Here is a 12561-nt window from a genome sequence, read left to right as displayed (position 1 = left end):
TCTGAAAACAGAAATATGCAAACTTGGGTTAGGTGACGGCTGCAGGGACTCCTGATTCTCCAGGGACACAGAAGGTGAAGAAACTTACCCACACCTGCAGATCTGCAGCCAATCTGATTTAGTAAGTTTCATCGCATGGACCATTCTGGAACACACTGTGCCCTGCCAAAGCTGCCTGTCTCTTGCTTAGGCAATTCAGAAGTCAACTACTTGGAGAGTCTAGCAACCGTTCTCAAAACATCTGGGTGCCCTGAGGGTCCCTTCTTGGCAGTCCTATTGTCCACACATAAGGTCATCCGTGCAGGACCCAGCAACTCTCACGCACAGGCTGCCCTCTGGGGCCAGCGGCTTCAGAAAGAAAACTCTGGTGAAGAGAATCTAACTGTGAAAACAAACACAACAGGTTTCTTGCATGGGCGAAGCGCAGTGATCAGAACACCTAGAGTCACGGGCTCAATCTGATTCCTGGGTGCAATCCCCAATCCCCACTGGGGCCTCAGTTTCCCTCGGGTAAGATGAGGGGCTTGGCCGAGGTGCTCCCCTTAGTTCTCACATTCTATGCTTTTAGCTTCAGCCATAAGCCATCAGGCCACGGCAGGGGGCACGTCCCCTCAATTTCAACAGACTCCCAAGTCAGGGGCCGACCCCAGGTCTGCGCACACCCGTCCAAAGACCAAAAGCAACTCAGAGGTTTCTGTATCAACCAAAAGCCACAGATGCCTCCCTGCTTTTCAACAGCAATAATGTTTCTGGGGTCCTGCTGGCTTTCTGTTTCTTCCATTATTGCTAATACAGTAGTACTGACAACAGCGCTCTCTACTCATTTCCTGGCTGCGCCTCAGGAATCGTGCCCAATGCGTACAATGCTCGCCCCATTCGTCCCCGGGACATCGCTGCCAGAGGGGCTGCAACACCCCACTTTGAGACCAGGACCCAGCCCGGCCCGCCCCTCGCATCCCTCTTCAGAATGAGGGTTTGACTCAACCCTGGGCAAAAAAATAAAAATCTCCCATGGATACCCTCTTTTCTGCCATATTTTAAGAAGACCAGCACAAGTGCCAAGCCAAAGTAAAAAACGATATAGTACAGCCCATCAGAGCTGCCAAGGGATGCCTGCTCTTGGCAGTCAGGGACTGTAACCTGAGCAAAGCTGCATCAGCAGTTTCTCCTCACACTGGGATTGCTACTACTGAACAGGAAGTCACCACCAAAAACAACACAGAACAATCTTCAGAAAGCGTATCTGTTCCTTCAGAGAACAGAGACCATTTCAAAATGAGATGTCTCCACCTTCAAGTATAAAATAACAACATCAATAATACTAAAAAGGAGAGCAGCACACGAGCCAGTGAGAGGGAGGAGGAGGAAACCACCCAGCTCCGAAGGGCTTGGCTTTTGCGCTGCAGACTCCTCTCCGCAACCCCGCAACCCCGCAACCCCGCAACCCCGCAATCCCGCAATCCCGCAACCCGCAACCCCGCAACCCCGCAATCCGCAACCCCGCAATCCCGCAATCCGCAATCCTCGCCAAGTCCCCGACCAGCCACACACTCCCTGGTGCTAAGCCAAGAGCCAGGCTCCCGGGAGATGCAGGGACCAGACCCAGACCCAGACCTCAGGAAGCTTCCATGACTTCTACTTTGGAACGAAAGTTCCACTCGCGGTCACCGGGACGGCTACTAACTTGCTGGGGATCGTCTCCAACATCGTAACTCCGCTGATTTTTATCTGACCGTGTGCCCTGGAGTAACAGTCCACACCTCACTTTTCATATTGGTGCCATTACCCTGTCATTTCTCCCCCTGTACGTGCCAGTGTTGGGGTTAAGGTCATGAAGCTGGGCACCCAATGGTCCAGAACTGGACCACAGCTTCTCTACTCACCAGCTGCGTGATCTCAACAAGGCACTCAACCTCTCTGGGCCAAGCCAGTCCACAGAGAGAACCAGAAGGCACCTGCTCAGAGCCAGCGCCCCACAGGAAAGCCAGGACGTGTCAGAACCCGTCTTCAGTCCCGCTGCGTGAGAACTTCCTGTGGGCCCAGAGCTTAATGCACCACTCACTAATCCTGTGGCCTCTCGAAATTGTTTCTTGAGTGCTCACCGAGCGCCAGGCACTCTGCTACCTGGCTGGCCATGAACTGTTATCAATCCCCTTTTATAACTACGGAACCAGAGCCTCCAAAGCAGCAAAGCCTGCCCCAGGCGGAAGAGCCGGCAAAGGATGGAGCTGGGATTGGAACTCCAGTCTGTCCAGTTTTAAAGCCTGCACTGTAAACCACTTTGTCACGTGCCTCTCGGAGACAAAGTTAAAAGCCTTCTACACAGCACTCGGGAGGATATTCTGGGGGCAGAGCCTCCAAAGCTGGGCCACCGGACACCCTCAAAGCTCCTTAACCCCCTAGAGGTGACCAGAGCCTAACCAAGATGCTGCCCCACACAAGAGCCTCAGCTGCTGAAGAAGGAGCGTGGCGCCCTCAGGATCAGCGGTGTGTCCGCAGATGGGGCGAGTAGCAGCCTCGTGTGTTCACTGCTCACACAAGTGAAATCAAAGACACAGCCCATGATTCGGTTCCTGAAGAGACAAAGGCATTGGAAGAAAAACTTGCTAAATCACAAGGCTAATCATCATAGCCAGCAGCTCTAATGAGGCATCATGGGACTACCAAAGTTATTATCAGAGTCATCTCATTGAAAAAAATTCAAAGTTAATTGAAATCAGTTGTCCAGTTCCGACAGCAGGTGTTTTAAGATTCTAAGATATCAAAGCGGACTCTTTGGAGTGGCCGATGCAGGCGGCAGAGTCAGCAGAGTGATCGCCAACCTTTATGGGGGCAACAAGCCACATGGCACCCTCGCACGGAAAGATCGCCTCCAATGGCGACACGTAACAAGACAAAAGTGCCCAGGTCAGAGCCCGGGCGGGGCAGGGGGTGGTTCCTGTGGTTCAAATCAACCCTCATCTCTAGGAACAGACCTACATTTAACACCTTCACGTTGCATCTAAATGCACTTTCCTATCTGCTGATTTCATCTCAATCACCGGGTGAGTGGGTCTTATTCCCATCCCCACTTCACAGCTGGCAAACGGAGCTTGCTCAGAGAGGCAGAATGGCTTGCCCAAGGTTCTCAGCTGAGACGCAGGAAGCTGGGCCGTGAACCCATAGGCTGACTTTGAGGCCTTTGCTCTTCTGGCTACATCACCTTATACCCTACACCATGGGAGACCAGCCGGAGACGAGCAGGGGACTGACACGGAGGCACCCCGGCTAGGGGGCAGAGTTGACAATTCCATTCATGGCAGTCCCAAGCGGCTCAACCTCGGAAAGCTGCCCTCCTCTGATCCATCCTGAAGATTCACCAGCCCAGTCCGACCCAAGTCCCAGGATTATCCTGACAATCAAATAAAAAGACGTCTATCAAGGAGGACAGAGAAGGCGCACTGAAGCCAGTGCCACAGCCAGCCATGGCAGCGAGTGTGCAATCTGCCACCACTTTCTCTACCAGTGCACATGTCACCTCCCTGGAGCTGTCCCCACACCCCCCAGCACAGCACATCGTCCCATCTGCCCCCTGGGTGAGCCTGGTGGCCAGACACCTCACACAGATACCTCACTGAGCCTCGAGAGGTGACTATGGACGCACCTGCCTCCCCAACTGCATGTGAAAACAGCTGTGGGCTGTGAGCAGATATCAAGTGAAAGCCCTCGGCAAGTGTAGAGCCTTATAGAATGAGATGTCACCGTCACTCACAACATATCCCTCTACCACCACTTCCATATCCCCAGTTATTTCTGGTGGAAACTCCTTTCGTATTCGTGGAATTAACCTGAGCTGTTCCCAAGAGACGTCCACAATACTATGTCTGGTGTGAAAAGTAGGTCTCGGAATAGTGATGCCTGGTGCATGGACTTGTGTGAGAAAGTGTTTATCCAACATCATAAACGCATCTGCCAACACCTCTGATGGGCACACTTTGAGGCCGTGGCTCTCGCCCAAGGATACAGTGGGGCAGGAAGAAGTGAGACCTGCATTTTACGATATTCAAACTTATACTGTCATTTCCCGATGAGCATGTGTTGCTTTTCTAATAAAAATCTTTAAAAAGCAGAATTCTTCTTTATCTCCTAAATGTCACCAAAATGACAGAATGCTGATCACCACCTTCCTTAGTAAAATTTACTTCAGCAGAATGGTAATTATTTTCCTGACTTCAAAAACAAGTCCTTCCTCTCATTTTGGTAACAGACAAAATGGTAACTATTTTATACACATTACACAGGTTTTATATGTATAATGTTGTATTGACATATATCAATACATAAATATTTGTCATTATACACATGTGGCCAAGAAAATTAAATCAATAGAAATAAAAATGTAACTGGTAAACATGTAATTATAAATTGCATTTATGTACATACACACACACCACACACACACACACACACACACACACTCTTCTTCAACCGAGCAGAGTTACCCACTCAGTTGCCTTCTGGGGCTTCCCGAAGTGTTCCCCACTAATTCTTTGGCTCTAAGAACCTCTGGTGAAGTCTGAAGTCTGGGGGAGGGTCACCTGGAATCCCCACCCTCACAGGCCGGTTTATGTACAGGTCACCCAGGGCTTTGGGTCCAGCACCAATCTCGTGCTTCCCACAACAATGGGGCCTGTCAAGAGGCTCCCCACACAGGTGACAAACACCTAAGTATCTCATGCACTTGGGGAGCCCAGGCATCCTTCGCGTTCCTCCCTTCTGACCTGCCCTCAGCACCCCTGCACTCCTACACACACCTTCCTGCCTCGTGCCCCAGAAGCCACTCGGCACAGCAAGAGCCTACGGTATCAACTCTAGGCCCTCTGTCCCCGCATGTGACACCCTCCTTACACTGCCCCAGCTGGCCTTCTCTGCCCTCTCTCTCCTCCTCATTCATGGTTTTACTGCCAGAAAACTCAGTAGCGTCCTTACCTCCCACTGTGGGTTTCTCTGGGGCCATTTTGCCTTGACAAGCTTGGCTGCCATCCCTGCCCGTCCACTCCCCAGGAGGCCTTATGGACACATCTCCCAGGCAACCCCCTTCTGGAAGCTGTCCTCAGTTTCCAGGCCAGCAATGATGCAGGTGTTCCCGGAGCATGATTTTCACAGCCCTTTTCCAGAAGTTCCTTGAAACTGTTCTCCACACCTCACTCTTTTGTCAGGTTTGCAAGGGCAGAGAGCTTGTTTCATTTATCTCTGGGTCCACTCATTTCAACACACATGATTTCAAAATCTTCCCTTTGCTCCAGGCCTACTGCAGGTTAGGGGCTCCCCTAGGACAGTTAACAAATCATTGCCTATCTTCACACCATCACTGCCCTGGGAATAGGCAGAAGGGAGCCCAGCAGGCACCCCTCAGGCAGCTTACAGTCTAGCACAGGAGCTGATCTAGGGAGATCTACACAAGCAAAGCTAAGAATGCCCCAGAGGCAGGAAAGCACTCCAGGTGTCTGTAGCTGCCCCGCAGGAGCGAGGCGGAGCTTCTGGGGCAGAGGCAGAGCAGGTGGGTAGGGCCATCCCTGTGGCTCTGCAGGCCCCTGGGTTTCATCCCAAGAGCAAGGGGAAGCCACCGTAAGGTTGGGAGCCAGGGAGCACTGTGACCTCATTCACATTCTAAGACACTGACTCTGGGGAAGAATGTACTGGAAGGGCCCAGAGTAGATGCAGCACGCCACTCACAATAGGCAAAAGAGTAGACACAGCACGCCACTCACAACAGGAAAAGGTGGAAACAAGCCAAACGTCCACTCGTGGATGAACGGTTGGACAAGATGAGTTCTCTCTACACGGCGGTAAGTCCTGACATAAAAGCTAGTGAAATGCTGATACGTGCTACAACTTGCATGAAGCCTGAATCATTAAGTGCAACAGGCCAGTCACGAAAAGATGTAAATGTATCTATTTCATATAAGTGGAATCATACCATATACATAACATAATCATACTATATATCATTTTATATACACACACACATACATATATACACACATACGTAGTATGATTCCATTCACATGAAAGCCTAGAACAGGCAACTCTAGAGACAGAGTAGATTAGTGGTTGCTTAAAGCTGGGGAAGGGGGAAAGGGGAGAAGGGAAGTGACAGCCAAGGGTTTCTTCGGTAGGCGATAAAAATATTCTAAAATGGATGGTAGTGAAGGCTGTACAGATCTGTGAATGTACTAAAAACCACTGACTGGCACACTTCAAATAGGTGAAGAGTGTATGGAAAATATACCTCAACAAAGCAGTTTTGTTACTGTTGTTAAGTAGATGCAGTGAAGGGGCCATCACTATCTTCCAGGTAAGAGATGGCGGTGGGTGGGCCCAGGGCGACGAAGGGATGGAGGGATCCAGGAAACTCCAGCTGTGTGTTGGGGCTGGAGGGGGTACGGTGTGGGTGTGAGAGGTGGGGGATGAAGGCCACACAGGTGGTAGCCAGGCTAACCAGGGGTAAAATCAGGCTTGGCCTTGTTGTTCCATTCCCACAATCTTCCCCTAGCAGTATTAAGTGTGGAGCTTTTGGAGTTGCACTGATTTTTTTCTGCAATGTATAATGATACTGTTTCAACAATGAGAACTGGCACTTTAAGTCAGAGAGATTAAAATGCACCTTTCTGGAGGAGAGTAAGCTTGGGAGGAGAGTTTGGAAAACACAAAGTCCTGGTACCAAAGGACTGCAAACAGTGTGGGGCGGGGCTGTGGATAACCCCCCAGCTTCGTTCGGTGGCTGCTTCTCAGGTGGAATCCCCAGTGCTGGACACAGCTGGTAAATCATGAAGACACATCTCAGCGCTGGGCGCACACACAACACCTTTCAAGACAACGTATTTTTACCGCTGCACTCGGGGACAGCCCCTCAGAACCCAGAGTTCATCAACTCCATGGACTCTTGGGACAGTGCACATGGTCCCAAGCTCACCTCCGGGGTCTTTCTCGTGACACCAGAGCAGCATGGACTGCGGTTCAAACAGAAGGCTCTTTCCAATCCCACTGTAAAGCTGAACCTGCATTAAGTTCAGGTCTGGAGATGCCAGCTCACACGTGGTATCTACATGCTGCACTCGGAACTCCAAAGAGGGGACCCCCACCCACCCAGTATTTACGCTGGGTCTGTTATTTACACAGAAGGGCTTGTTGCTTGACAATTTAGATAAAAACGTTACTGCCTCTCTGCATGTGCTACAAACTCATGGCATAAACCATTGGAGCAGCTAATGGAGTCTTCACACCATCGTATCTTGTTAAAGAAGAGGGCCCTCTGCTATCCGAATCACAGCTCAGCAGCGAGGTGCAGCCACACCTGGGAAGGCAGCTTAGCTGGCCTGGGCCGGGCCACAACTCATCAGCTCTCACCAACTATCCTATGCCTCATTTTTTTTTTTAGTGGAAAATATGAACTTCATTTTCAAATAGCAAGGTCCTATGAAAACTCACTTCCTGTTTATTCTCTAGTCCCCCAATGGTAGGACAAAAACTAGACAGTTACACAGAAAATTGGTATTTATCTACTCTGACCAATAAGCTACCACTATGAGTCCTCTGAACACCTTTACGCACTTGTCCATGTTTCTTAAAGTAACTGAGAAAAACGTCGTGCTAAGGGCATCAATGAGAAATTGATGTTGGGCCCTGAAAGGCAGGATTCCGCTGCTGGTGTACTGCTAACAGGCCCGGATAATGGGGTCATCTGTTCATTTTACTATCTAGTTCATCATCCACATGTGCACTTTTAATTGAAACTTAACCTTTGTATCCGATGTTCCAGCACAGAAAACATCTCTGGAGGTGGAGACAGTATGAGCGTTTCCCTAAGCAACTCTCTCAAAGAATTCTGCCTTTAATTTTCTGTTGAGTTAAATAAACAAACTGTGACACACTTGCCTTTTCATCTCCACTCCCCCATTTCAGCCCTTCTGGGCAGGTTCTGGGGTGACCAAGCAGAGCCTCTTCAAAACCCTAGTTCAGCCTAGAGTCACCTCCAAAGCGCTTGTTCATCGACTATTCCCCAGCTTAGCTGCCAATCACCACCAAACTCTCCCAAGGAGAGGGAGAGGGGAGTAAATGTTAAGTCTACCCAACTCATTTCATAGGTGACCTCTGAAAGATTTCAACGCAGAGCCCGGGAAAGACAAGGCGGCTTTATTAGCATGCTGAACCACGGCTGCAGCCCCCTCCCCTCCCTCTTTTATGAGCCCTTGTTATATAAAATGCCACAAAGGAAAATGGAAAAACAACACCTTTGCAGTTACAGACACAAGTTCCAAGGGCCAGCCAAATCCTGGCTGCTTACCCGATGTTATTTTTAGGCATTTAAAAGGGAAACATTTCTAAAAGGCCGGAGAACAAAAGTTTTCCTTGTTTTCTTTCTTTTTAAACACACACTCACATACACAAAAAGATGGAGGTCAGTTCGCAAGCAAGCCTCCTTCCCCGAGTTCAAATTTAAAGGCAAAGGCAGCCCGGAGTCGGAGAGCTCCTTCCCGAAGCTGCTGCAACCTTCAAACAGGATTTTCAGATGTTTCTTTCGGCTTATCTAAATTCCGGCATGACAGATAATAAATAGGGACTCATTTACTATCATCATAAAAATTTAAACAGCCTTGAAATAGTTCCTACAATACAGAAGAAATGATCAAACCCAAGCTCAGAAGAGTCACTCCAAATAGTAAAACTACTGCCACGCAGAAACATAAAGAGACATTGTTCCAATAAAAGCTCCTAGGTTACTGGATTTTTTTTCTCTCTCTCTCTTTTAAATCTTCTACTCGGAGTCAACAACTTGCCGTTTTAGCCAGTGAAAAAAGGGCTTAGTAACCCTCAGCTATCACACTGGACCAGATCTGGCGGCGGATTTTTTTTTTTTTTAAAGAAAGTATCTGATTTGATTCTACACAGTGATTAAACAGCTTTGTGCTCTGCGGAAAAGGGTCTTCCGACCCCTCCCCCTCCAAAAATGGCATCAAAGCAATCAAAATGGTAATGCCGGGCCTGGGTCCCCTCCCCCCGCCAACTCCACGACTTCGCCGGGGCCGCGCGCCGGGCCCCCCCTCCGGCGGGAATGGAAGCTTCCACTCCCGGACGGGGGCGCGCCGCCGGGTGCGGGGGGGCCGCGGCTCCGACAGAAAGGGGTTAGTGCATTAGTCCCAAGCCGCCCGTCCAGCCCGGCGGCCCAGACCAGGCGCCGGCCCGCGGCACTGCCATCTTCTTTTCAGCAAGCCCGGGCCCCCCCGTCACTCGCGCACGCCCCCTCCCATCACTTTTTAACTTTAAAGACTCGACACGAACGCCCGGCCTCCGAATTCTCCTTCGCCAGGGTCACCGACAGCCGCTCCAACCTCTTCCACTTCTCTCCCCTACGACAGAAAATCCCTCGGGGGAGGGGGCGTCCGATGGGGCGGCCCGGGCTAGGGTGGGAGAGCGGGGACCGGCCCGGGCGGGGGTGCGCGGGGGCGGGCCCAGAGCTGTCCAAGTTTGGCGCAGGCGGCTGCGGCCGGCATTCCGAAGGAAGCACGATCGATGGCCGGGGGCGCGGCGCGGACGGGGGCGGGGCGCGCGGAGGGAAGGAGGGAGGGAGGGGGCAGCGGAGGGAGGGGCGCCACCGCCCCCATCCCCACCAGCGCGGTGCCCCCAGCGCGCCATTGGCTGCGCCGCTCAAAGTTCTCGGCTCCGGGCTGCGCGGGGAAGGGGCGGGCGTGCGAGTGCGGGGAGGGGGCGCGGCGGGGGAGGGGCAGCGGGGGAGGGGCGGAAGCCAGGGGGCGGGGGCGCGCGGCCGGCCGGGCTCCGGCGGCGGCATCTGTTCGTGGTACTGAAACCCCGAGCGCTGAGCTCAGCGCAACTAAGTCACAATGGACAACTTTTCCTCCCCGGAGGGGGCCGGGAGGGGGGTGGGCGGCCGCGCCCCCGCCGCGGGGGAGCTTCTCAGGTGTCCCCCACTACACCTAACGCCCAGAGCCCAAAGTTGGAGCAGAACTGGGGGGGTCCCGGGGGCGCCTTTCTTTTGTTCCCCGGGAGCTGGCGTCAGGTTCCAAGAATAAAAAGTGAAGCTGGGGAAGTGCAAGGTCGGGGGGAGCCTCGAGGAAACGATTTCAAAACGAGGTTTGCCACGGAACCCAGAAATCGCTTCCAAGGAGTTTGGTGTCCAGGCCCCCACGGCCGCCCCCCTCCGCCCCCACCGCCGCCTCAGCGCAAAGTGGGGGACTCCGAGCCGGGAGAAATCGCCACGTTCCAAAAACATGTCCACCACCTCAAAATGGACGCCGGGCCGCGCGCCGCCTTTTAAGTGAGCTCCTCTCTTCGGCCCCCGCCGGGCCGGCTCTCCCCGCCGCCTCAGAGAACCCGGCTCTTTCTTTCCAGGAAAGGGGAGGGGTGGGGAACTTTGAGAACTGGAGGCAGACCCCTCTGGGAGTCTGAGCGTGCGGCGCCCAGGCTGGCACTTTTTAGGGTGCCACCAAAGTGCCCGGCTACCCTCCCGCCCCATCCCGGGGGGGCCCGCGATCCCCTCGCTTACTTGTTTGTCGCTGAGCGCGGCGATCCGCGGCTGCCTTTCGTGGAGCTGCTTCTTGAGGTCGCCGTTCTGCGGAAACACGGAGGAGCGGGCTCAAGCCGGCCGCCCGGGGTCAGGTGCGCCCCAGCCCCGCGGGCCGCGGTACCCCCCGCCCGGAGCCCCGCGAGCGGGGCCGGCCGCAGCGTACCCCAAGTTTCCCGGGCCGCGTCCCGCACGCGCGGCGGCCGGGCAGTGCCGCGCGGGGCCGCTTACCTGTGGCTGCCGCCTCATCGGGGCAGCTCGCGGGGCGGGGCGGGGGCCGAGGCCACCCGGCGGCGCGCCCCGAGCCGTGCAAGTTTGCAGGCCGGGGTGCGTGTGCGAGTGAGTGTGAGTGTGTGCCGGGGGAGGGGGGAGGAACAAAGAGCCAAGTAAACACGGCGAGTCCGTGTCGAGCAAAGCTCATAAATATTCAAGTCGCGTCCTAATCTCCCCAACACACACACGCGCACGCCGAGCCCCGCTCAGGCTCCGGCCGCCACGCCGCCACTCGCCAGCAGCGATCGCCAAAACTACTTACCCCCACCCGGCAGGTTCGCCCCGGGCGCGGGGCCCGAGGGGAGGACGGAAGGGGGGCTGTTCGCACTCCCCTCCCCTGGGCCGGCTCACGAAGGGGCCCCGTCCAGGCACCCTCCCAGTCATGCAGACCCTACATCGCTTAAGAGAAGACGCCAGGCTCGGTCCCACGAGCCCTCGATCCCCCAAACCGTGCAGGACAGCGCAGGGGGCGGGCGAAGGGGAGCCCAGAAGGGGGTCTGCACGTGTGCTCACTCCCTCACCCCCCGCCCCGGGGCAAACTCCAGCCTGGAAGATCCCGAGACCGGGAAGAGAGGACGATGGGCTCGGGTCCCCCAACCCCCGGCCCCACAACACAGTCCCAGGCCCCAAGCCCGGCCCCCGGCCACCTACCTGGTGGCGCGCGAGTTCCACGGCGAGCGCCTCGGGCCGGCTCTGCAGCTCCATCCCGGCAACTTGGGCAGTACTTTGCGCCCACTTTGGCCCGGGCTCCCGGGAAGTTGCGCGGCTTCGCGGAAGCCAGAGCGGGCGCGGGCGGACGCGGCCTCCGGGCTCGGTGGGGGGGACACGAGCCCCCTCCCCCACGGCCGAAAGGGAAGGGGGCTGGCGAGGGGGAAGAAAGGCTTCCGGGCGCCGCGGCGCCGAGCCCGCGGCTGCCCCAACTCCTCAGGCTGCCCGGCAAGTTGCGCCGGGTCCCCGGGCTGCCGGCGCGGCCCGGCGCATGGCCCCCCGGCGCCGGGAGCCCCGCGCAGCCCCGCGCGCGCCCGCCCAGCCGCCGCCGCCTCCCGCGCGAGCCTCCAGCCGGCAGGGACTATATTTCCTCCAGCGCGCGCGCCTGGATCTCGCTGGGTCTCGGCAAAGTTGTGCCTCGGCACGATGCTAATTCGGCAGTGCCCGGATGGAGCGGGCCGGGGCGGCGGGGGGCGGTGCCGGGACCCTCCGCCCGCTGCGCTCCGCCCCCGCCCCGCCCGCGCCTGCGCACTGCCGCCACGCCGCGGCCCGGAGCCCCGAGCGGAGAACAAAAGTGGCGGCGGACAGAGACGCACGCTCGGCTGCTCCGGGGGCCGCTCGGGCCCGGCGCTCGGAGAGGGGCGACCGCGGGGTCTTTCTCTCTGTCCCCAGGTCCATCCCGGGGGACGCGGTGCCCTCACCCCCTGCGCCGTGTAACGCCGAGTTCAGGACACTTTCCGCTGGGAGGCTGCGAGTCCGTGTTTCCATTTCTCTTCTGTCTGGTTCTGGGCTCCCTCCTTTCCCCGCTCTTCCGCCTCCCTCTGCTATTTTATTTAAATTCTTCCACCCCTCCTGTCCATACCAGCGCCGAGACTTGGGAGATTAAATTAGTCGCGTCGCAACATTCCCCCGCCGCCTGATGGCCTCCGTGTTGTTTAAACAGCAAGAAAATTGATCTCTTGGCTCTTCCTTTAATGATTTTTTTTTTTTTTTTTTTTACACTCACAATTAAACTCTCA

At 55.3% G+C, this 12561-nt stretch overlaps 1 protein-coding gene across 4 annotated transcripts in view; it reads right to left on the bottom strand.

Moving 5' to 3' along the window:
• Positions 1 to 11989, bottom strand: part of PHF21B (PHD finger protein 21B) — a 136688-nt gene extending 124699 nt beyond the window's left edge. For 2 of the 4 annotated variants that reach the window (XM_033233633.1, XM_033233635.1), the window contains exons 1-2: positions 11486 to 11989; positions 10544 to 10609 (exon numbers count right to left, since the gene is read on the bottom strand). In XM_033233633.1, the coding sequence (XP_033089524.1) occupies positions 10544 to 10609; positions 11486 to 11539 (120 nt within the window). In that variant the 5' untranslated portion in view covers positions 11540 to 11989. Of the gene's footprint in view, positions 1 to 10543; positions 10610 to 10792; positions 10987 to 11485 lie in introns of those variants that run through there. The other 2 variants (XM_033233636.1, XM_033233634.1) reach the window with 2 other exon arrangements.
• Between the last annotated feature and the right edge of the window lie 572 nt (positions 11990 to 12561).

The sequence above is a fragment of the Trachypithecus francoisi genome, unplaced genomic scaffold (assembly GCF_009764315.1).
Source record: "Trachypithecus francoisi isolate TF-2019V2 unplaced genomic scaffold, Tfra_2.0 Lachesis_group14, whole genome shotgun sequence".
NCBI classification, from domain to species: Eukaryota; Metazoa; Chordata; class Mammalia; order Primates; family Cercopithecidae; genus Trachypithecus; species Trachypithecus francoisi.
Note: the sequence above shows the minus strand (reverse complement) of the source record. Positions and strands in the feature narration are given on the sequence as shown.